Raw genomic sequence first — 25,965 nt, forward strand, 5'->3', positions numbered from 1 at the left:
AATTGTACTTAATACAAACCACACAGCTAGCCGTCTTCCATGCATTTAATGCGTTTGTTTTTTTAATCAAATACAAATAAACTATGAACTGTATAGTTTCTGAAAACTGCTGATATAACTTCTCTACTTCCGTGTTTGAAAGCTGCTTCTGTTTCGCGAGACTTTCCAGGAGAGAAGTGGCGAATCAGGCGGCTTGCTTTGGGATTCTGGGAATTGCAGTTTTTGTAGCACGTATTTTTTTAAAAGACGCAGCAACACCTGCCACTGAAATTCGGTGTTTGGACAGAATAACACACTCACTTTTCTCTGCCTAGACGACACATGGCAGGTCTGAAATTCAGAATTTGAGACGTAACATCAAAAACATTAGTCGAAAGGCATATAAAAAAAATGTTGGATATTTTTCTTTAGGGGAGGGGGGAGCTGAAAACTATGGGCGTGACGTAAAAAGGGCCTGATCTGTAAAGTATTTTCTATTTGACGATGGAACATCAGTTGTTAAAGATTGACATGTTTGTGGACCTATAGCGTCTTTGAAAAAGCGCGCTAGGGGGCGAGAATGGACGGGCACTTATTTTGACCAATCAGGGCAATCTTCCATTTATGACAGCTACCCATTCATAAACTGTCGTGGGCAGCTCTGCGGGCGCGTGGGTGTGGGGGTCAGTCCTACCCTGACAGAACTCCGCTGCCCAACCAATCCGAGGGCTAGAAATCAGTTGGCTGTCATTTGTAGCCAATCAGATCCCTCTAAGAGTGGTAAGTGATGCCCTTCTCCCTCCCCTTGCTCAGTCTGTAAACTGCATGAATGAGAGTGGCGTTGTAAATGACAGGTAGTTTATCCAATGAGAGAAAGGCGTGACTTGACAGACTCTCAGATAGTCCAATGATCAGCGGAGGTGGGCGACTCGGAGGAGCGGAGTAGGAGGGGGCGTAACTTGCTGCTTCTGGAAGACGGTTAAGAGTGTGAGTGTTGATGGTGCAGCCTCGGCTCCAGCGGGTCTTGCTCTGTTTTCCACGCTTCCCACTCTGAAACGCGGCGTCTCACCTCAGATTAGCAGTCATGTCGGCCTCCTGCGAAGCCTTCCTGCGCTTCGTCGAAACCCCTCTCTACTGGATTGGAGCGCTGACCGCGGCCTGGGTGTCCCTAGTACTTGTCTACCGGCTCCTGGCTGGTTTTCGTGTGTGGGTGTTGGGTAACGGGCAGCAGGTGGGAACACAGCTCGGCAAATGGGCAGGTGAGTCTCCCACATTGCTCTCATTTCCTCCTAGTCCCAATATGAGACGTGATGGGCTGCGCGGTTGCAAGTGCGGCCCGTAAATTAAAGCCAGATTTACATAGACCTAACTGGTATAGTTTGAACAAATGCGGGTGTATAGTAGCAATACTTGGAAGCACAGAGTTCAATCCGGTTCCTGCCGGGGAGAAGGCGGCAGGCGTCCCCGATTACAGCCCCCCCGGCTTAATTTAAGTCTGGCTTTGGGAATCCAGTCTTAAGCTCATCAGCTAAGCAGCACCGCACTATTTAAGTCATTAGGTCATAGGTGATCCTCCTACCACACTTTTCTTTCGAGGTAAAAATAAGACGCGGTTATGTTTTTATTTGTGTTTGTCTGCTAATTTTGTAAATAGTTTTGTATTTAAAGCGTTTTGCACTTGTATATCCGTGTTTTGTGAGATGCATCTGAAATGCCTCGGCGTGTGTAAGGGGGTGGGGGTTGGGCTGGTTAGGCAACAGTACAGTGGAAAGCGCAGCAGCAGCAAATGCAGTTTGACCCAGTAATCCAGTTCTGGATTCAGTGCCGTGATTCCCCATTCATCTGCCCTGTCCGATTCGTATTCATATGTGCTTACAACCTTACAGTCACAATCCTGGACCTTTTTGCCTCTGTTGTCCTGTTTACACGGCCACTTCGCTCCAGTGAATCTGCGTTGTCGTCGTACTGCTCTGTTTAACATGCAGGTTTCAATGATGCACATCTCGTCGCGTCGTTGAGGGGCTACACAGCAACAATTGCAAGTGATGTAGAAAAGTGTTTCAGGGGAGTGTAGCCTTAATCAGTTACATGCCGATTGTAAATCAAATAAGTAATGTTGTTCTCTGCAATGCGAGACACCCCCCATGCATGCTAGTTTAAAACGTGTTTTGATCAGGTAACGTCGCCTAAGTGAGAAATTAAACTAAAGTGAAGGTGTTCTAGTTTTCATGCCTCTGGTGCAAATCACTGTCTACATTACTTTATTGGTGCGGTTATATTAAAGTGAGGCATGGTGGGCTGAGTTGAAATTAAAAAATAAAATAAAAATCAGTAAGGGAATATGGCTGCCAACTGCAGCCCTGGGGTGAACAGTATCCTATCAAGTGAATATATTAAAGTGCTGCAGTGTTTGGTTTAATTTCTTTGGAAGAACCCAAGATGGGAGCCACTCTACTGGCTACCATTGATCTTGGAAGTAGACTGTGACAAGAGTTGGGCAGTGTTTGGGGTTATCCCATTAGACAGGTACAGGTAAAGTGCTTATTTAATCCCACACCACCTGTTTGGGCTTCAATCAGGTTTTTCCAGTGCGACCTCAAAGATGTTATCCTGATGTTGAAATGAGGAAGAATAGGAGACCTCTTGACTTCGACAACTGTCTCCATCTTACACCTGTCCTTGTGGAGGACCACTATACCCTGGCCACTGTAGGTGCTTATTTTTCTGTAATTTCAGCACCTTTCTGTGACTTCTGGTATAAGCAACATGTATACAAGCTTGCACACATTACACTTTAATGGGGGAGAATTACAGAAACTTGTTCAGTTTACAGAATTAGGCATGGGCTGATCCACACTGGACTACCCTTGATAGAGAAATTGGCATCTTCAAAGATCCCTTTGACTTCATACAGTTCATAATGATGGTTTCTGTCATTCTCTGGTAGAAGCTGTGGCTTTTCCCATCCAAGTTGGAGTATTTTATGAGTACCTAACAAAATATATTAAAGTAAAAATAAATGAATACTATGCTATTACTATAAAAACAAACATGATGAAGACTGCTCTCTTTGAATGAAACTGCCTTCTGTGGAACATATGAATGTCAGTTTTGCTTGTTAAAATTATTTATTGATCAATTTACCTGGAAGATTTTTTTTATTTTTTTTTCAAGCTAAGGAATAAATAATCCTTCCTTGTTGATTTATCACAATTGAGGTTATTTCCTGGCTAGTAAATGTAGTAGATCTGCCTTGCTTATTTTATTTTTCTAGTTACTACCTTTTACATGTACACTACTGGTCAAAAGTTTTACAACACCTACATTTTTCCAGTTTTCATTTAAATGTATGCAGTTCAGCATACATAGCAAAGCATAGAACAAAGAAACCGTTTAAAACTATTCCATGATTTATTTTTAACAATTTAACCCCTCTCTTGCACCAAATCTGTGTACTTCTATTTTATCCCATGTGTACTCTTCACTGTTGTGGTGTTTGCCAAGTGTTTGGCCACACAGTCTACTGATCAAAACAAGACCGTCCACGTTTTGGTAAAAACTTCCCCCTGGAGCAGACTGCATGTTCACCCCCAAGGCTCTGAATGACGGCGTGCAACACGGAAACTGTAAATCAGATGTATCTGAGAATGAAATGCCAAGAGTAAAAGCTTTCAAACGATGTGCGCATTGTAGGAGTGCAGTGTAACTTCTATGCACAGGAGCTGTGTGTAACACTGCAAAATAATGCTTAAGAGGGTGTAGTAACAGTATATAACTATGACATGTACAATTATTTTTCTGTTTTTGGTAAACTAAACTTTTTTTTAACCTGGCAGTTTACTGCTTACCTTTTGTACCATTTCAGGTTATTCACTGGACATGAACTGCTTAAATTTCAATAAAAACTGGACAGATGGGGGTGTTCTATAACGTTTGACTGGTAGTGTAGCTTCTTGGGAATTAATATCAACTGAAGTTGTTTTACAGGCAAACCTTGTGTGGGGGAGGAGCAGGTGTTGAATTGTAATGAGAAGGTTCTTTCCTGTAATTCCTGCAGCACAGGTCTCGCTTACTAGGGTCACTCATAGTCTGATGGAATGAGGCAAGAGAGTTGGAAATGTGCTGTAGCACATCTGTTAATTATTGACTGAGAGATAGACAGGACTCCAAAGCAGATTTTTATAGTGGTATTGCTGTGGGTCAAATGGAAATGGAAACCAAATTTTAAAAATGTGCCAAAGACTTAATGGCCTGAATTTAATTGAGTGCCCAACTAATTCCTTTCCATTATGAAGGCAGTGGTGTCCACTAGGCCAGCACCTAAGGAGTCCTAGCTGAAATCGATCCACTCCCTTCTGCAATGAGTTGTCCTCACTGTGATCATATTTATACTGCAACTCTACATCTACAATTATACCGCTACCCTTGCACATCACCGCTTTCCCCTTTTGAGTGGTTGTCCTGGTTGAACCTCTGCATATGGCTTATTCCAAGACTTGGCAGTATTGAGGAGGAGGACTTGGGTTTCTCAAAATGTGAAGGTAAATAACTTCAGTTTAATGAGTTACCCTACTAAATGTCGGGTAGTCTTAAATAGTCTTTTTCAAATTTCAAGCTACATACAAAAGTTGAAATTAATGATTTATGCAAATTCAGACATGGATTGGTGTCGTACCCCTCAGCTTTGTAATCGTAAGGTCATTGTTAACCTTTTCAATGTATTTTCTATAGGGAGCTTCTGTCCCCTTTATTGCTTAAAAAGCTAGTCCGTTTTAAATGTTAATTAGCAACAGTCTAACGAAGTTTTGAGCACTGCATAACCAGAGATCATGTAGGCTGGTGGAAGATTTGAGGGCGTTTCCACCTCTTTCAACACTGGCAATGGTGTACTCCAATGACCCCCGTCTAGATCTCGTCTGAACTTTCCTCTCAAATTGCAGCTGCGATAGACAGGGTGGTGTTGTGTGTACATAGTTCAATTAACTTTGCAGTGGTATCTTGTTGATTTTAGATCTAGATCTTTAGTCATAGAATTGATATCTGCTCTCAACAGGCTTCTAGATCTATTACATTTACAAGTGTACTATAGATTCTTAGCTGAAGCACCAAGAATGCAACATGTTGCTTAAAATGTACATTTACACTATGCCTTTGTTAAAACCTAATTTAAGAAACTGGATGGGAATTTTTGTGTGTTAATGTAAATGAAATTCCATTATCTGGGTCTTCTTACAGCAACTGCTGTCTTCGTACCCCCCCAATGTGTGCAGACATCAATTTAGTTCCTGAAATACCAGTCCTAGGGAACTACTACAGGCTATAGCATTGTAACCTTTGAATATGTACAATAAGCATGCATCATCCCAGTGGAGTACCAATACTCAGTTAAGAAGTAAGGCTTAAATGACTTGTGTGGTGTAGTTAATCAGTTTACAAAAGCATACCTTTGTTGGCTGGGGTGGGGGAAGCTATTTGTACACTTCCCTTCCCTTCCCTTTGCTATGATTGTGTTATGGTGGGCAGACACATTTGAAATGTTTTTTTTTTTAAAGTTCCCAGGAGTGCTTAAAACTGATAAATTCTTCTTGGAAAGGCCTACTCTGCTAACATTGTTAGTTTGTCTTTAACAGATCCATGTTGCCTGTCCTGTGCATAGTTTGAGAATCACTTTTAATGAACTCCAGTGTTGTATTTTTCTTTGTACTTGGGTTTTCCAGTCCTATTACATTCATGCATCCCATCTTCAGTTGGTTACATTCACAAAGTGGGGAGAGTTCTTGCAAAATTAAAAACCTTCCAAATCTAAACTGTTTCTAATGTAAGTTCTTATTTTGGGAGCAGGAATGCAATGCTTGTCAAACTTTCATACTTGAAGAACTGCCAGTTCTGATAGTTAATTGCCAAGTAATCTTACTCAGACTCAACAGATTCTTGGTATACAATATAAACTTGTCAACAATCCTGCTATTGCATCCAGTCACTTGCCAGGGGTAATTAATGTGGCTTTTCATTCGGCTTTCATGTATCATTCTATTGTAAGCTCCATGGCAATGTAATGTTAAGTATTTTGTCCAACAGACTGTTTCAAGGTATGTTTCAAATACTTGTGTAGTGCCACATCGACAGCTTCCTGAAGACTCTTAATCCTAATCTCCTAATCCATTAAAGCAGACTTCTGGATGTACAGTTTAATATACTGATGTGTTCTGCCCAGTGCCAGTGTAAGCTTTTAAAAAAGAAAAGTGCAGTCTCTGTACCTGGTCAGTTTGAGATTGTGGTCTCTCTTGTCATAAATTGATCAAAGGCAGAGACAATTCTCTGGATTATTTTAAATGATCTCCTCTGCCCCCCAAAACAATAAATACAGAGCATGAGGTGGCATCATGTCCAACATTGTGGTGAAATGTCTTGCTTCCATTCTATTGTCCTGAAGCATTTATTATGAATGAAACCTTTCCAAGGGTTTAAGTACATTTTTCAGTTTGAGTACATGGCACCTTTGGTGTTGGGTTACATGCACACTTTAGCTTGATGTTTCTGATTAAAATTCCACTGCATGAATAGAAATAAAAAAAAAAAAAAAAAAAAAAAAAAAAGTTGGTGATATTACTTGGTGAAATATTATGTGGATAATTCCTGCTTCTACTTGAATTTCTGCTCTAACTTTCAGTTGAAAGTATTGCGTCATAGTTTCACAATGTACAACTAAGTGAACGAACAGGTGTGGGACTTGTACTTATTTCAAAACTATGTAGCTGAGAATGTGTAACATTTTCACTTGATCCAGTTGCACTCCAAGAACCTGCCTGTTCAGAGCCACTACTGTGTACAGCAAGTGGCCTTTGTTTTAGAAGCACTAACTGTTCCTGAGATTTTAGTTTTCTCCAGAGAATAGAGTATTGGTGTGACTTTATCATTATGACTTTATGATTGTATGTATGCTTCATGTTCAATTTGAGAACTATCTGGGAAGGATTGTGAAAGTATTTTGGGCGGGGGGTCAAGTAGCCTGCCTTAAGGTGAAACAGTGAGGGTCTGGATCACCCAAAAGACATGCTACTTTACTGTGGACCAGGTTGAGTGTTTTATAGAACAACTTTATTGCTTGCACTTTTTTAAATATAAATCTGAAATTGGGAATCTTTCAACATGGGGGTATGCTCTTGTATACATTTTGGGGGAAAAAAAAGAAGAAACTTGGGGTCTCAAAGTTTTAAAGTGTTTTGATAGTCTAATCTAAATTAACAAGTTACAAAGCTTTAACTTCTTGCAAGTGTAATCCTGTGATACTTTGTGTCTGGAAACATACATATTTCCAAGCTCCACCTTACACTTGCAGTGCTGAGTTGTAGATCACTGCCTTAAAATGTTACGATTTGTGGTGGGTTAATTACCTCTGTCAACACAATAATTCACAAGGGGTAGAATCAGGTTTTGTTAGTTTCTTAACCAGTCACTGATTCTTTTGTACAACAGTCGGTTTCACAACTTGTTAAGCTAGGTGTCTTAACCGGTTTTTTCCCCTTGTCTCTGGAATGTGCTCTCTGAAGTTCTTGATGTAATTAAAGTTCAAGTCAGCCTTTAAGATCTGATTTGACTTGGTACCTGCCAATTGCAAATCACAAACCATGCACTTCATGGCAGGTTTCCATTTAGTAGATGTCTATAGCAAACCACAAGCTAATGTCTGTGCAGGTGTTTGGTTGGTGAGTACATCTCCCGGCACTCCAGGTTGAAGTGTCTTCCCCAAATGAGCACCTTCTTAAAATTGCTTATTTGTCACATTTGACAACACCATTTCATTTTTTTTGCTAGCTAGAAATTCCTCACTTAATCTCCAACTTTAGGAAAATTTGTTTAACCACACAGTATGTTGAATGATTCACCCACCCCGTGTTTTTGCCTTCTTAAAGACTACGGTGTTGCATGAATTATTCTGTAATGTTCCAGCACTTAATTTGTAGCACAGTGTATTTTAGAACTAGCAGGTTTAATATATTAGTTCAGTTAAGTTAAATGTGTATAATGCTGATAATCCAGCAGACAAGTCTGAATTGTTCCTCCTGTTACGAAAACCCAAATGTAGATCTTTGTTCATGTCGCACAGTTCTGTTAGCCACTGTACTTTGCTCTGTTTTATGGAGACACCTTCTGGAGAACTATAGTAGTGCATCTTGCTCAGAGGACACTTCTGCTTTGGTCTCCTGAAATGCTTTTGAAAATTATGAATGACTTCTGCAAGAACATTCTTAAAAATTAGATTATTTTGTTACACAATAATGGCCATTTAGACAATTCCTTTTTTTTTTACATGCTATTTAAAGAGTAATCTCAGTTTGTGATGTTTTTTGGGCAGGAGAGTGGTGCCTTATCACTTTTACTTGGTCTAGGAAAAGGTAGTTTTGTAGTAAAACAAGCATCTCGTATTAGATGGTTAATCCTCACTTCTGATGAGACCTGGCTATACCAGTCTGTTAATCAGCTGTACATTGAGTCAATTCCTTTTTTCCTGTATCGCTTGAATGGCATCTTTAAGGTCCAACAAATGGTAGCTATAGTAGATCATATATTTGTAGGGAATGTTGTATTACATGTGATAGTCTAAACCAAGTAAGTCCTCTCAAAGCAATCTGTTTCTATGTGCTCTGTTGCCATTTTCATAACTCCAAACATTAACTGAAAATTTAGTCACGTGTACCCTGGTTACACTAGTATATACCCCCCCCCCCACACACACACACACACACACACACACACACACACACTATGACTACTATTGTTTATAGTACAGTAATGGCCATTTTTGCCTCTCGATGCTGTGACCCCCTTCTGGAAGGGGGTAATGACCGTGAGATGCAAAGGGGGTCTGTTCGTCGCCTCCCTCTCTGCACAAACGGTTAAGATGGAGAGATCCTCCCTCCGTGAGCCAACAGCAGCAGGGCGATATTATATAAGAGTGCCAGGGTGCATTATAGCAGCTGATCCAGCATACATGTGGTACGGGGTGGGGCTCTGGGCCTCTCAAATGCCCTGTGTGTTCTCTTGTTTTGATTGGGTGATGGGGAGCTGTGTTCCCAGGGGGCCAACACCACTGCTAATGGTTGCTGCACCCCTCCTATTTTTAAAGCTTTTAGTTTTGAGCTGTGGGTGGGGTGGACAGTATTTTGTCAAGGGTCAGTCTAGCGTCTACCATGTAATGGGGAAACGTCCACTACTGAGACTGAGCCCTCTCTGGGTCAATAGGGTTCACTTGCGAAGTGTCCTCCCCTGCCTCCCATTGTATTTCTGCTTCCCGGCCCTCATGAATGTGAAGGTGGTTTAATTGAGAAGATCTCTCGTGGTTATGCAAGAGGAATACTCGCCATTCATGAATCGCTGTGCACTGTGGGAATGAGAGGCTCGATACAGAGCACAAAGGGTTAAAGTGTGTGTGTGTGTGTGTGTGTGTGTGTGTGTGTGTATAATAATAAATATATATATATTTTTTTAAAGAGCACTTCCCCCCCAGGCCCCTCTAGAATATACTGGGGATTGATTTGTTTGAAATACAAGTGTGTGTGTGTGTATATGTATGTGTGTATATATACACAAAGATGGGGAGAGATCCTGTTTTATATTTGAGAATCGGTTTGTTGGTTTTTTGCATTTTCCTCCCCTTTTTGTGAATTGGGGAGCGTCATTCATGCTGAGAGGTGCGTGTGTGTGTGTTGAATGGTGACTCGATGTGACTGGCTCCACAGCAGAGATGCGGGGGGAGGGGGAGGGCAGATGCAGCTATTCACGTGACAGGTAAACAGTCTAGGACACGTGCCATTACTGGGGCTGCTGGATGAAGTGCATTGCTAACATCCGGCCCCTTCCCTCGGGCTATTCCTATCTCCATTCTCCATCTCGCCACTCCGATCTCTCCCCGCTACCCCTCCTCCTTCTCTCCTGTTTGTGTCACGACTCTTTTATTTATTTATCTCCAAGAGGAGGAGAGAGGGGGAAAAAAGAAGCCCATCTGTCTTTTAACGCATCCTTTTTTTTTTTTTTTTCACCATCCTTACTTTATATTTAATATGTACATTTCCCACCCCCCCCCCCCTTTTTTAAGCACTTCCCTGTTTAGTTTTATTTTTTTTTATTTGCTTTAATTTCCAAAGCATTGTAAATTGGTACTGTGATGCCCTTTCTTGTTACTGGAGCAGTGCAGTCAGCCCAGAGTCGACTTGGCCAATCATCCCACTGCTTCACTTTTATTACACAACAGCACAAATCAAGCTGGCTATGTTAAGTTTCGCTCCCATATATACCAGCGTTTGCCTGAAACCTTGCCCTCTGCATTCAAAGAACCCCTAAAGTGTACACATGTAGTCTTATTGAAATGTTTTAAATGCAGTCTTTACATCCAAATTGCTTCTGCTTTAGGGTGTATGACCCCACAAAGTGTAGCCTAAATATGGATTTTAATGGACCTGAATTTTCTGTCCCAAAGTTGATGTAATTGAAGCACATGCAGTGTTAAATGTGTTACTTTAGCTATTGTGTTCTGACTGGAAAATTGAGTTGCTTGAAGTAATGCTGAATAAAACTGCAAAACAAAATTCCTTAATAGCATACAACCAGTTGAGTATAGTTTTCATGCGGAACGTATTGGAAAATTTCCCTGATTGTAGAAATGGATAACTTTCGTAAATGTAATGTAAATATAACTAAAGGTGTACAACTTTGTTCCCTGAAAAAATCTGTAAATATTAGGTTTTATATATTTCAGATCTGTTTATACATGTTTTTGTGTAATGTGTGTATTTATAAATATATTTAATCCATGCATTCTGTAGCTTTTTTCCATCTTTGGCTTCTTGCAGTGCATCACGTCCTTTTTAATGTTTTCACTTTCAATAATGGCGCATTCATATTTCTCAGTGACTTTGTTCTTTTTAAACTGGCCCATTATCTCACACACGGGTATTGGCATTCTCCCAGGTATCATTTGTCAAGCACAGCTTTTCTTCCTTGGACCCCATTATTTAGCGACCTTTAACATCACTGATGCTGTACCTTGGGTTGAAATCCAACAATCATGCCACACTAACCTGATGTAGATTCCTCTGTGGCCTACTATACATTTTCATGAAATGCTGAACCTTCCCAAATTTGAGATTTATTACAAAGCTGTTGATTTGAACTGCTTAGTAGGACCCAATGTATTAAGTTTGTACAGTTACCTTATTTCATGAATTTCTTGTATGAATCAAATCTTTGGACAGATTTAGCACTCTTACCTGTGTGTGTGTGTGTGTGTGTATGTGTGTGTATATATATATATATATATATATATATATATATATATATATATATATATATATATATATATATACACTCACCTAAAGGATTATTAGGAACACCATACTAATACTGTGTTTGACCCCCTTTCGCCTTCAGAACTGCCTTAATTCTACGTGGCATTGATTCAACAAGGTGCTGAAAGCATTCTTTAGAAATGTTGGCCCATATTGATAGGATAGCATCTTGCAGTTGATGGAGATTTGTGGGATGCACATCCAGGGCACGAAGCTCCCGTTCCACCACATCCCAAAGATGCTCTATTGGGTTGAGATCTGGTGACTGTGGGGGCCAGTTTAGTACAGTGAACTCATTGTCATGTTCAAGAAACCAATTTGAAATGATTCGACCTTTGTGACATGGTGCATTATCCTGCTGGAAGTAGCCATCAGAGGATGGGTACATGGTGGTCATAAAGGGATGGACATGGTCAGAAACAATGCTCAGGTAGGCCGTGGCATTTAAACGATGCCCAATTGGCACTAAGGGGCCTAAAGTGTGCCAAGAAAACATCCCCCACACCATTACACCACCACCACCAGCCTGCACAGTGGTAACAAGGCATGATGGATCCATGTTCTCATTCTGTTTACGCCAAATTCTGACTCTACCATCTGAAATCAAGACTCATCAGACCAGGCAACATTTTTCCAGTCTTCAACTGTCCAATTTTGGTGAGCTTGTGCAAATTGTAGCCTCTTTTTCCTATTTGTAGTGGAGATGAGTGGTACCCATTCAGACATTCAGTTTGGAGTTCAGGAGATTGTCTTGACCAGGACCACACCCCTAAATGCATTGAAGCAACTGCCATGTGATTGGTTGGTTAGATAATTGCATTAATGAGAAATTGAACAGGTGTTCCTAATAATCCTTTAGGTGAGTGTATATACACATATTTGTGAAGCCACAACACATACAACCTTGATGCGGATGGGATTATTAGGAACACCTGTTCAATTTCTCATTAATGCAATTATCTAACCAACCAATCACATGGCAGTTGCTTCAATGCATTTAGGGGTGTGGTCCTGGTCAAGACAATCTCCTGAACTCCAAACTGAATGTCTGAATGGGAAAGAAAGGTGATTTAAGCAATTTTGAGCGTGGCATGGTTGTTGGTGCCAGACGGGCCGGTCTGAGTATTTCACAATCTGCTCAGTTACTGGGATTTTCACGCACAACCATTTCTAGGGTTTACAAAGAATGGTGTGAACAGGGAAAAACATCCAGTATGCGGCAGTCCTGTGGGCGAAAATGCCTTGTTGATGCTAGAGGTCAGAGGAGAATGGGCCGACTGATTCAAGCTGATAGAAGAGCAACTTTGACTGAAATAACCACTCGTTACAACCGAGGTATGCAGCAAAGCATTTGTGAAGCCACAACACGTACAACCTTGAGGCGGATGGGCAACAACAGCAGAAGACCCCACCGGGTACCACTCATCTCCACTACAAATAGGAAAAAGAGGCTACAATTTGCACAAGCTCACCAAAATTGGACAGTTGAAGACTGGAAAAATGTTGCCTGGTCTGATGAGTCTCGATTTCTGTTGAGACATTCAGATGGTAGAGTCAGAATTTGGCATAAACAGAATGAGAACATGGATCCATCATGCCTTGTTACCACTGTGCAGGCTGGTGGTGGTGGTGTAATGGTGTGGGGGATGTTTTCTTGGCACACTTTAGGCCCCTTAGTGCCAATTGGGCATCGTTTAAATGCCACGGCCTACCTGAGCATTGTTTCTGACCATGTCCATCCCTTTATGACCACCATGTACCCATCCTCTGATGGCTACTTCCAGCAGGATAATGCACCATGTCACAAAGGTCGAATCATTCCAAATTGGTTTCTTGAACATGACAATGAGTTCACTGTACTAAACTGGCCCCCACAGTCACCAGATCTCAACCCAATAGAGCATCTTTGGGATGTGGTGGAACGGGAGCTTCGTGCCCTGGATGTGCATCCCACAAATCTCCATCAACTGCAAGATGCTATCCTATCAATATGGGCCAACATTTCTAAAGAATGCTTTCAGCACCTTGTTGAATCAATGCCACGTAGAATTAAGGCAGTTCTGAAGGCGAAAGGGGGTCAAACACAGTATTAGTATGGTGTTCCTAATAATCTTTTAGGTGAGTGTGTGTGTGTGTGTGTGTGTATGTATGTATGTATGTATGTATGTATGTATATGTATATATATATATATATATATTATACGCACACAAGTCCTTAGTATATTTTGTTGCTATTGTAAGTCTGGCCTATAGAGGGAGATGTATCATGCTATATTGTAGTCTGGCATTTGCAGTTTTTTTTTTTTTTTTTTTTTTTCCTTTCTCCCCCCCCAGTTTTGATGTTAAGATTTTGACAATGTGAAGCATACATTTATTTTAAAAGGTCCCTTGATGCATCTAACTTTGTAATGTACGTCTTCAAGTCCAGTCTTTGAGCTTGCCAAGAAACCACAGGCTACAATATACTCAGATGAGTGTCTTGATTTATTGTATAGGGAGTGGAGTATCGTGTGATATTACATAACCCTTTATCTATACACATTTTCACTGACCACAGGGGGATGTTTTAAACCCCTATAACCCCCCCTACTGGATGTTCTCAAACTTGAATGTGCAGGCAAATATGTGGTCTAAAGTTGTTTCTGCATAATAAAACATTGAAAAAATGAAGCCACAACAAAATTACATTTACATTTGGTGAAATGTGTTTAACTACAAAAGTGTAGTATTTTTAATGTAGTTACTTTGTTCATAGGGAAAACATTTGAGCACTTCAAATCCAAATGTGTGTAATCATAACTTGTTGAACCTTACAAGAAACCTGCTTATTTCCAATTTAATCTTTCCTAAGGAACTAAAGTGACCATAAATGATTTTGCAAAGGGAATGAAGGTGTGCTGCACTCCATGTTGTAACAATGGGCTAGGCCAAAGAAACTGACCTACCCTTGAAAAAAGTATAAAACTAATCTATTTTAAGTTATTCTCAAGGCCACATTCCACTTCTTTGAACCGTTTTGATTGAGAAGTTTTAAAATTTGCAGTTTGCTTCTAGGTCACTTTTTATTTTATCTAAGCTCTTTGCGCTCCCCCCTTTGCCATTTAAATGGAAAAAGTGCAGTCCAACTGGGTGGGTGGTGATGTGCCGTTACCAGTTTAGACTGTCAGTTTTGTGGGTATATAATGTGACTGACTGATGGATTCAAAAACCTACAACCATTTAATTTTTTTTTTTTTTTTTTCTTTTAGTACTTTTGTACCCCATAGCCTAGCCATGGTCACAGCCCACACTAGTGGAGACTGTGAAATGTTTTAAACAATTTAAATCTGTATATATGAAGAATGTAGATTTTATATATTTTAGCAATTGTTCTAGATCCCTGCAATTCCACATCTTTGTATTTTGGCCTCTGGAAGTTTTAATCTGAAGCTTAAATTCCTGTAGTCAAAATAATAACTGTTCTGAAGTCTGACCTTGCATGGAAGAATTAGAAACTTGCACAGGTTGCTCCAGGTCTCTGGATTTCTACATGCGAAAAACTAGGATGCATTCTTGCCTTTTCAGTTCTGCTTCCCAAGTACAGTACTTATTTTGGTTTACAGAGAATCCAGTACGTGTCTTAATATGAAAGGGCTTAAAAGTTATGGTTACACTTGTTTCTTGCTGATCTTTACCCATTTTGGCCTAAACAATTAACTTTTTTTCTGGCAAGTGAACTTTTACTTAAGCTTCTAGAAACATGCTAGATATTATGTTGGCAAATCTGGCAAAGACTTAAATCTTTCAATTGGTAAAAGATGCTCTCTAATGCAGTCCATACAAATAGATGGGGGGCAAGTGAGACAGTCCTGACCAACAATTTGCAAATGAGGATATAGCTCACTCCCTTTTCTTAACTTTGCTATTGTCAGCTTGGCATATTTAAAGGGGCAATTGGTGTTTTAATATTCAGAGCAGTTGATGACCCCAGTTCTGTTTTAATTTTGAAACCTTCATAAACTAAATGACATCCTATATATAGTTGGCTTTATGTGGTGGATGATGACATTGAGGCATTGTCCCTCTGTTTGCCCCTTTATGGCAGTCTTCACCGAGGCAGCCAGCTCTGCAGCCTTCCCTTGCTGCTGAGGCTGTGTATTGAGGAGGTACTGAATGTTTAATGCCAGGAAGCTGAGTAGCTAGTTTGTATTCAAGGGCTGTAGCTGTACCAGACAAGACTGCAGCAGGGAGCTGCTATTTTTAATCTCTCCCATTCTTTTTTTAGCCCGTAGAATATTTAGTAGCAGCGTTGTAGTGTCAGGATGTCAATATTTCTGAACGTGACTGAGAAAAAAAACGCATTTACCATCTTCCCAACGCTCACTTTTCTCACAGATATTTTTTATTTTCCTCCCAACTGCAAATGTATATTTTTCTACAATGGGGGGGGGGAACCTGGTTTGTTTGTGCATCCGTCCGCCTTGATTCCTAAATCGTGAGCGTCAGCCACTCTCATTCACGCTGATTCTCATTCACGCGATTGCTTACGCATCTGTTTGACGTATGTCACGGGTGTCTTGGAGAAATGCATGAGCCCCCATGGGGGTGGGGGGTGGGGGGGAGAATTAAACCGCACTGCAGTGTGGAAGGGGGGGAGGACCCCATCACCCTTTTCCTTCCACTCTACCGTCTATAGGTTGCAAAGGATTTATACATTTTAAAAGCTTGTGTAAAGATTTTGACTTAGTGAATTCTAGTAGTGATTCTCTGGTTGGTTGACCACCAAAAGGTGCAGAGACCTGCAAAAATCACTATCTAGGACACAATTGATGGGACGGATGAAGGTCAGAATATTATAACACACAAGGATTTGTCCATAAATTCTCCTGGTATTTAAATCGGGTGAGCAACCTCATAAACATTATCAAAAACTTAATGATTATAAATGAGCATAAATGAGCATAAATGATTCTTTCTGAAAGAAAGCAGCTTAAAATCCAAATCCATATTGCACACTTTAAATACAGAATCACAAAAACCTCTGCAGCCTTTTTAAAAGCACACCTTCAGTGTGTTTAGTAAAAATGCATTGCTTTTGTAAAGTTAAGCATGAAGTGATGAGCATCTAGGTGATAATTGGTTTAAAAACAAATGTGTACAACATTGAATTTCAATATATGAAAATACAGCATTTTACTATCCAATTAAACCAATATTTAATCTGGTAACCTCCAGCTGAAAACATCAGAATTGCTTTTGTGCTCTGTTTGGATCTGTTGGACCATTGTGTTTTTGCAGTAAGTAAGCCTTGCATCTTAATACTTGTCTGTCTTGGGCTTCTAAAAGGCTTTCCCTGTCTCTCGGATCCAAGAATCCCCCCCGTTTTTCACTTGTTCTTCTGGAATTCGAATTCCTGGTAGCCTGGTCTGAGTTCCTTGCACTCCCTCCCTCCCACGCACCTCCGCCCACTCCTCTCCCTCATAAATATTCCCCCTCACACGCTCTTCTCCTACCCACGCATGCTCTGGGACTTGGGAGCATTTCTAAATACAGCTCACTCTGGCCCAGGTCCTGCGCCCTTTCACTGGCACTCTTTCCTTGCAGCTTCCTGCACAGCACTGCTGCCTTCTGCCCACGGCCAAATGTGCAGCCCTTGAGTGCAGTCTTCAGATTGCAGGAATTACTCAAGTCTTTAAAGATTCACTATGCATTTAAATGTAACTGCTTATTTGATAGGGCGGCAATTGATTAAATCGCAGAGGTTGTTTTTCTCTTTGTATTGATGAAAAGGCAAATTTGTGAGGTACAGTTGCCTTGATAGTCTGGTTTCTGGTTTTATAAACCATGATTCCTGTTCCAGGATTTCTTTTGATCTGCTTACTAAAATGCATTTTGAACTAGAGCACTTTTCTACATGTCATTTTTAGGTGTTCACCCCCCGAACTTTGTTTTTGTTTGGGTGAAGCTTTTGTTCACAATAACAAGGAAAGACTAGGAAAAAAGGGCATAATTATTTTTAATGAAGCAAGTGTAGTCTTGATCAAAAGCAAAATCATTCTGTAATTCATATGGTGATGTACAGCATAGGTAGTCACAAGAGTGGGCAATATGGTCCCCCAAGAATAACGCAATTTTAGACCAAACTGGTGAATATACTGTAAATATCACAGTGCATTCAAACATGACATATTGCATTCTTCTTTCCAATATAGTTTAGAAATTATGGGAATTTGTGCAATATCTGTTTTGAATCTACACCCCACCCCAGAAAATACATGTTTAAATGGTTGAATTAGAATTTAAGTACTATGTTTTAATTTAAAAAAAAAAAAAAAAAAAAAAAAAGTACAAATGATAAGGCACGATACCAATTTCCAATTGAGACCTACCTAAATCGTTCCAGTGGGTCAAATCAGACTTTGAGTATGGGGCAGACTCAACCTATTAATCAGATGTATTTAATAGAATGGCTTTTATGTGCTCAGATGAAAACTCCAATATCTTTTTTGCAAAATGATGGGGGTGGCAGAGTGTGCACTGCATCCACTGTGCTTGCCCTCTCCTGCAATGCCCCAGCAGCTGAAAGGGCCATGGTATCCTAGGCAATCCTAGGGCATCCCCTGCTGGTCACCTTATCCTGTCCCAGCAGCTCTTGCCCACTTCCCAGCAGTCACTGGGGACCTTCTGCCAAATCTGGGGGGGGATTTATCAATTCTGGCAGCATGGGACTGAAGATGTATCGGCAGTTTTGTTTTTTGATGCACATTGACTGTCATTAACGTGTAACATTATTTTATACTCCCTCGTTGGCAATCCTCACCACCCTGCAAGATCATTTCTCAAGGCGGGTAAATGTGCAGGTAAACTGTAAGACTCTTAACCCCTCCACTTTGATACTCTGTAGTATAGCCACACTGATTCTGGTGTCTTTCAAGCTGCTTTCCCCAGTAACAGCTGTCAGTCCAGTTTCCAGTGTGCATATAGTACATACATCTGCTGCAATCCCAAATTAAACCTGTACTTGTTTTTTCCCTGACACATTTTTTGCATGACTTATTGTTTTGAAAATGTTACTCTTAACAATTTACAATAAATATGATCAATGAAGAGCTGCTGGTGAACAGAACCCAAAGGGGAGACTGGGCGGGAATGTTTTACTATGCTTGTGAATGACCTTACCCAATTTAGTGAAGCCAGATGAGGATATGCATTTCCTTGCCTAAAACATGATCAGCCTGACATGAAGTGTTCTGTCATCTGACCATAGAGATTCTAGGAAACTATTACTTAAAAAAACAAAAGCAAATGTCTACACACACACTCATCTTGGCTGCAGGCTTTCACTCTCCTCACTGCTTGCCTTTCATTCTCCCCTTTCTATTTTTAGCCACCCCCAGGATACTTGCTTTAATTTTATTGTTCGTCATCACGCGCACCCCCCCCTTCCCTACCCCATCCATTCTCTTCACTTCTCCTCCCTCCTTCAGTGCAACTCCAGTGGATTGTGGCTGCCGATATTAATCTTTAATCAGCCCTGAGTTCTCAAGCAGAGGTCAGGAGGGTCCGCCTAGAATACTGAGATGGGAGAGCGCAGGAGGCTTTTTTTTTTTTTTTTTCCTCCTCTCCCCCTTCTCCTCCGCCCTCCCTGTTCTATAAATAAACCCCTGCCTCTGGCTCTCTATTTTTAGATGTGAGAACTGAAACAGGGGTGATTGGGTACTGGCTTAAAATAGCCTGCTGTCTTGGCAAGGTGAGGACAAACGGAGCAAGAACATCAGAGAGCAGCCGAGCAGAATTAAATCCAGTTTAATGGTTCAATCTGTAATTTTTATTTATTTTTATTCTCCCTCCTCTCCTGTCCCTTTTTTTGAATTCAGACTTCAAATCATTCTTAGTCTCTTGCAGTATAGCCTCTGCCAGTGTTGTACTTCTTGCTGCTGCAGCAAGTTAGGATCTGTGGTTATAAATTGCTGAAGTGGGTTTGGGCAAACTACTCTTATTTGTATATTAAGGGAAACCAGAATGATGCAAGATTTGTTTTTCCCCAAGTGTCTTAGTTTTCAAATGTTTTCATATGGGGCTTCTAGCGGGGGGTGTGGGGAAAGGACAGACTGAAAGACTGCAAGGGTGCATTCTAATGTAAGTGAAGACCCTTTACAAGGTTATTCAGCACAAACCTCTGCAAGCCCCAAGACTGTACTCTCCCTTGGCAACTTTGGATTTCTCTCCTGATCCCTATGTGATCATGGAAATGCTGTATTAGTATGCATCTTACCAATGCATGTAGTCAAGTATTTCAAGATCTATTTCAATTTATTTACATTGTGTTGGGGGTTCCAGTGTTTCTTTCTTGCCCTCCAATATGATGTGGATAACGCCAAGACTAACCTTTTGATCTTTCCCAAGTTCCATGGTCAAGCCCTTAAAGAAGTGGGCATTTTTTAATGACAAGGGTTTAGTGTTGTATTAACTGCAGATCATTGTACTATGCACCTAGTAGTTTGTTATAAAGGTGTGGCCCCCCGAGTAGAGCAGGTTGTGGATGTGCTATCCTGGAAGGTCTACAGTTCAAACTTTTTTTTTTTTTTAAATGTACAGAACCTTTTGGAAGTTTGTATAACCTGGAAAGCCTGCTTAATTGAGTAGTTTTGCCCAAAAATATTTTTAACCACCTCCACTTACAGACAAATCTTGAACATTAAATCCCAAGCTTATTCTTACAATATATAAGAATAGAATGGTTATACAAATATAGTTCATATTAGTATCACCTTTTAGATTTGCTGCAAAAGTGACATGTCTGTGTGTGAGTGAAGAAGCTTGTGTAATCTGCCTCCCCAAGGAGTAGAATCCAATCGTTCCCATAAAGGGAGCATCCTTTCAGAGTGCATCATCTAATGCCATTACTACAGTATCTTTTAATATTATATCATGAAATCCATTCTAGCTTACGGTGACGAAAGGTGACTATGGAAAATATTAATTCTGCTCTGGATTATGTGTAAAGGTTTTTGTTGTCATATATATATAATTGGCACTGGTTAAATCTAAAATCCTTTCTCTAGCACTTACAGTGGGGGGAAAAAAGTATTTGATCCCCTGCTGATTTTGTACCTTTGCCCACTGACAAAGAAATGATCAGTCTATAATTTTAATGGTAGGTGTATTTTAACAGTGAGAGACAGAATAACAACAAAAAAATCCAGAAAAATGCATTTCAAAAAAGTTATACATTGATTTGCATGTTAATGAGGGAAATAAGTATTTGATCCCCTATCAATCAGCAAGATTTCTGGCTCCCAGGTGTCTTTTATACACGTAACGAGCTGAGATTAGGAGCACTCTCTTAAAGGGAGTGCTCCTAATCTCAGCTCGTTACCTGTATAAAAGACACCTGTCCACAGAAGCAATCAATCAATCAGATTCCAAACTCTCCACCATGGCCAAGACCAAAGAGCTGTCCAAGGATGTCAGGGACAAGATTGTAGACCTACACAAGGCTGGAATGGGCTACAAGACCATCGCCAAGCAGCTTGGTGAGAAGGTGACAACAGTTGGTGCGATTATTCGCAAATGGAAGAAACACAAAATAACTGTCAATCTCCCTCTGTCTGGGGCTCCATGCAAGATCTCGCCTCGTGGAGTTTCAATGATCATGAGAACGGTGAGGAATCAGCCCAGAACTACATGGGAGCATCTTGTTAATGATCAGCTGGGACCATAGTCGCCAAGAAAACAATTGGTAACACACTATGCCGTGAAGGACTGAAATCCTGCAGCGCCCGCAAGGTCCCCCTGTTCAAGAAAGCACATGTACAGGCCCGTCTGAAGTTTGCCAATGAACATCTGAATGATTCAGTTGTGAACTGGGTGAAAGTGTTGTGGTCAGATGAGACCAAAATCAAGCTCTTTGGCATCGACTCAACTCGCCGTTTTTGGAGGAGGAGGAATGACCCCAAGAACACCATCCCCACCGTCAAACATGGAGGTGGAAACATTATGCTTTGGGGGTGTTTTTCTGCTAAGGGGACAGGACAACTGCACCGCATCAAAGGGATGATGGACGGGGCCATGTACCGTCAAATCTTGGGTGAGAACCTCCTTCCCTCAGCCAGGGTATTGAAAATGGATCGTGGATGGGTATTCCAGCATGACAATGACCCAAAACACACAGCCAAGGCAACAAAGGAGTGGCTCAAGAAGAAGCACATTAAGGTCCTGGAGTGGCCTAGCCAGTCTCCAGACCTTAATCCCATAGAAAATCTGTGGAGGGAGCTGAAGGTTCGAGTTGCTAAACGTCAGCCTCGAAACCTTAATGACTTGGAGAGGATCTGCAAAGAGGAGTGGGACAAAATCCCTCCTGAGATGTGTGCAAACCTGGTGGCCAACTACAAGAAACATCTGACCTCTGTGATTGCCAACAAGGGTTTTGCCACCAAGTACTAAGTCGAAGGGGTCAAATACTTATTTCCTTCATTAACATGCAAATCAATTTATAACTTTTTTGAAATGCGTTTTTCTGGATTTTTTTGTTGTTCTGTCTCTCACTGTTAAAATACACCTACCATTAAAATTATAGACTGATCATTTCTTTGTCAGTGGGCAAACGTACAAAATCAGCAGGGGATCAAATACTTTTTTCCCCCCCACTGTAAGTGAGTAGTAAGTAATATGCAGCATACATGTTTATGTATCTTTGTGAAACTTGACCCTAAGCTCTAATGGGTAAATTTGTATGTGGCATTTTGTTTCTGGAATAATTTGTGGTTCATAGTGGACACTACACCTTTTCACTTTAACATTTTCCAGATTGATTTAAGCTTTACAATACCTACACTTACTCATTACATGTATGCAAGTGTAATTCCTAAAGTCAGGGTTGACCACTGGATTTGATTTTTTTTTTTTTTTTTTTTTTTCCTGAATTGACACTAATTGATAAGTCTGAACTGACCACCTCTACCTTGTGTTGTCTAGTACAGAGCACATTAACTGACTTTTCCTCCTTTTCCTTCTCTAGTTGTCACTGGAGCTACAGATGGGATTGGAAAAGCATATGCAGAGGAGGTAGGACTTTTTTAAATTTATAACATCCATAACCATCAGGTTATTTCAGAGAAGGTAAGATGTAGGGGTTTCCTTTTGTGTCAAAGGTAACACTACAGCTAATTTTTCAGCTTCTGTGGTTTGTTAGGAGTTTTTTCTTCCTCCACTACATTGGAATGTCAAATGTTCTGTATTTGGAGGATTTAAGTGGCACACAATTATTGCATATCGGTATACCATATAGCATGATTCTTTCTTTACTGGTGATACATTACACTTCATATGTCAAGGATTAATGCGGTTAACAAACAAACCGGTTAACTTACAATAAATTGGAACATTTTGCCTACTAAAAAAACTCAATTTTCCAGGTGCATTGTAGTTTGGAGAGCTAACCACTCTAAGGCATGCATATGGTCTGGCCTGTACTCAAGCAATATGAGCTGTGAAATATTATTTTCCTTTAATGGAGTAAAATAACCCCCCCATAACTATTGGAGGTTAAATTCCGTTCAAAGTAGCACTCTAAATAAACCAACCATTAGATCCAAGGTTAGGTTCTTTCGTGTCCAGTATGAAAGCATATGAAACCTATCCAAATTGACATGTAGCAATAACATTAAGCTATACACTAGCACTTCCTGCTTTTCTAAACTTGTACCCATCTTTAAAAATAGGTTTAAATTTATTTGAACTAACTTTTAAAGTCTGTATGTCCATCTATCAATTGGTTTCTCCCTCCAGTCCACCTAACAATGAGTTTTCAAAGTTTTAAAGGCTACTTCATTGCAGCTGTCCTCTGTACCACCTTCATATACATAAAATCATAAACCTACTCGGGTAACCTGCTGTAACGTGAAACTCTGAACCTGGAGCCCTGAAGATCAGGGTTGCACTGTCTTTGAGGTCCATGAATCCTAATTGTCCTTGCTTTTCCAGCTCGCTCGCCGAGGATTTGCCATTGTTCTCATCAGTAGATCCCAGGAGAAATTGGACCAAGTCTCCAAAAGTATTGGTAAGTTTCAGATTCACAACTTCAACTAATTGTCAACTTCTGGTTTGTGTGAGTATTGATTTTATTCATCTTTTTCAAGAAATTGGTACCATCTCAAAACCTGTGGCTAACTTTTTTTTTTTTTTTTTTTTTTTTATGCATCGTAACAGCCCATAGATGAAGGATTAAATTTAGAATTGTAGAAGGTTGATTTGGATTCCATTTCATGTAACTATCTTGCTTAAGTTATAGGCAATATCTAATCCAAGCTGCATCTTGTAGGACCTCGGTGAATAGGATTCCGCAATATGGCATTTTTGCTTGTCCCAAGACCCATGGTGTTGCAGTTTTGTTCTTTGCGACTTGCTTAATGTAGTTTTGTACCTATTGGTTCTCCTTCCCTTGTTTCGTTATGGATTCCTTTCAGGGTTTTGAGTAAAATGGGTAGCTATGGTGAGCCCTGGCTGTCAAAGGATTTCCCCTTGGTATGAATGCTTAGTGTTATTAATAATTGTAGTAATTTTAAAACATTTTTTGCCAAGCATTACTGTCTGCAACATTTTCATAATTGCTAAATAGGAACCAGTCAGGACCAAATTGTGAAGATTGTGCATTTTTCTTCAGATGGATTAGTGATCAGTACAGAGAACCACAATGGTTTATTGTTGAAGGGAGGAAAAAAAACAAAAAAAAAACTTCAATCTTACAGATTAGGGTTATTTTGCCCTGGTATGTGGCTGTGTATTAAGGTGTGATAGCCTTTTTGCTTAAGTCTCCTTTTGTAAAGGAAGCCCTGCTGTAAGCAGCCAGTTCATGCCTTCTCTTAAATGTGCAGTTCTGTTTATTAGGCTAGACCTTTTAACTGCTGTGACCTGGGAAGCTGATGAGATTGTTTTTGGTTGGCAGGTTTGCACCCCCCTTGATTTTTAGTCTTCTGTCTTTGAGAGAATTTTCTAGCAACCGAGCATGGTTTCCTCTCTGGCATTTACCTTTGAAAGGCACTTTGGGAGCCCTGGTTTGTCTGAGCGAGCGCCCGTGTGTGTGCTGCAAGCGCTCTGCTGCTCTGTGTGTCGTGATGCGGCTGCACGGCATTCGTGTGTAAGTCGTCTCCTGAATGAATGTCACTCGGGCTGATGCAAATGAGCCTGTGCTATTTTTAGCCTTGTTGAAAGGCAGGCGTTCAGCCAGCTGTGCATCCCGGCCGCCACAGGCCTGCTGGAGAGCACAGAAATGTTATTTCGTATCGAGGGAGATCGGAGAAATTCACATGCATGTCCACACACACGCAGAACATGACTTGGAGACATGAAGAGAAGGACATTTTTCAAAATGCTAAATGCAATCCTAAAAGCAGAGTAAAAGATTTTAATATATTTTGTACAGACTGCCTATTTTAACAGTGTAAAATATTGTAGTACATTGGGATCTTTACATTTTTTTTTTTTCTCCATAAATGTATAATCTGATTTTAGAAGTTTTCAATATATGCAGGTTCTTGGTGCACATCTGTATTGCTGTTCATATACAAGGAAAAGCCAACTTAAACCAAAGCAGCCCCTGCAATGCTATTGCATGATGCACAGGTATATACTGTCTGGAGTAATGGTATGATTGTGTGTGTGTGTATAATGTATGTGTATACAGTGAGGGGGGGGAAAAAAGTATTTGATCCCCTACTGATTTTGTATGTTTGCCCACTGACAAAGAAATGATCAGTCTATAATTTTAATGGTAGGTGTATTTTAACAGTGAGAGACAAAATCCAGAAAAATGCATTTCAAAAAAGTTATAAATTGATTTATAATGAGGGAAATAAGCATTTGATCCCCTATCAATCAGCAAGATTTCTGGCTCCCAGGTGTCTTTTATACAGGTAACGAGCTGAGATTAGGAGCACTCTCTTAAAGGGAGTGCTCCTAATCTCAGCTCATTACCTGTATAAAAGACACCTGTCCACAGAAGCAATCAATCAATCAATCAGATTCCAAACTCTCCACCATGGCCAAGACCAAAGAGCTGTCCAAGGATGTCAGGGACAAGATTGTAGACCTACACAAGGCTGGAATGGGCTACAAGACCATCGCCAAGCAGCTTGGTGAGAAGGTGACAACAGTTGGTGCGATTATTCGCAAATGGAAGAAACACAAAATAACTGTCAGTCTCCCTCAGTCTGGGGCTCCATGCAAGATCTCACCTCGTTGGAGTTTCAATGATCATGAGAACGGTGAAGAATCAGCCCAGAACTACACGGGAGGATCTTGTTAATGATCTCATGGCAGCTGGGACCATAGTCACCAAGAAAACAATTGGTAACACTATGCCGTAAAGGACTGAAATCCTGCAGCGCGCGCAAGGTCCCGCCGCTCAAGAAAGCACATGTACAGGCCCGTCTAACATTTGCCAATGAACATCTGAATGATTCGGAGGAGAACTGGGTGAAAGTGTTGTGGTCAGATGAGACCAAAATCGAGCTCTTTGGCATCAACTCAACTCGCTGTGTTTGGAGGAGGAGGAATGACCCCAAGAACAGCATCCCCACCGTCAAACACGGAGGTGGAAACATTATGCTTTGGGGGTGTTTTTCTGCTAAGGGGACAGGACAACTGCACCGCATCAAAGGGA

The 25,965-nt window shown here is 40.6% G+C and overlaps 1 protein-coding gene across 1 annotated transcript in view; it reads left to right on the plus strand.

Annotated features, from left to right (window-relative positions):
- Positions 1-948: 948 nt before the first annotated feature.
- hsd17b12a (hydroxysteroid (17-beta) dehydrogenase 12a) overlaps positions 949-25,965 on the plus strand; it is a 46,019-nt gene continuing 21,002 nt past the window's right edge. The window contains exons 1-3 of the mRNA XM_066701018.1: positions 949-1,238; positions 22,324-22,370; positions 23,289-23,364. Of these exons, the coding sequence (XP_066557115.1) occupies positions 1,064-1,238; positions 22,324-22,370; positions 23,289-23,364 (298 nt within the window). The 5' untranslated portion in view covers positions 949-1,063. The remainder of the gene's footprint in view (positions 1,239-22,323; positions 22,371-23,288; positions 23,365-25,965) is intronic.

This window comes from Amia ocellicauda, chromosome 4 (genome assembly GCF_036373705.1).
Source record: "Amia ocellicauda isolate fAmiCal2 chromosome 4, fAmiCal2.hap1, whole genome shotgun sequence".
Lineage (NCBI taxonomy): Eukaryota > Metazoa > Chordata > Actinopteri > Amiiformes > Amiidae > Amia > Amia ocellicauda.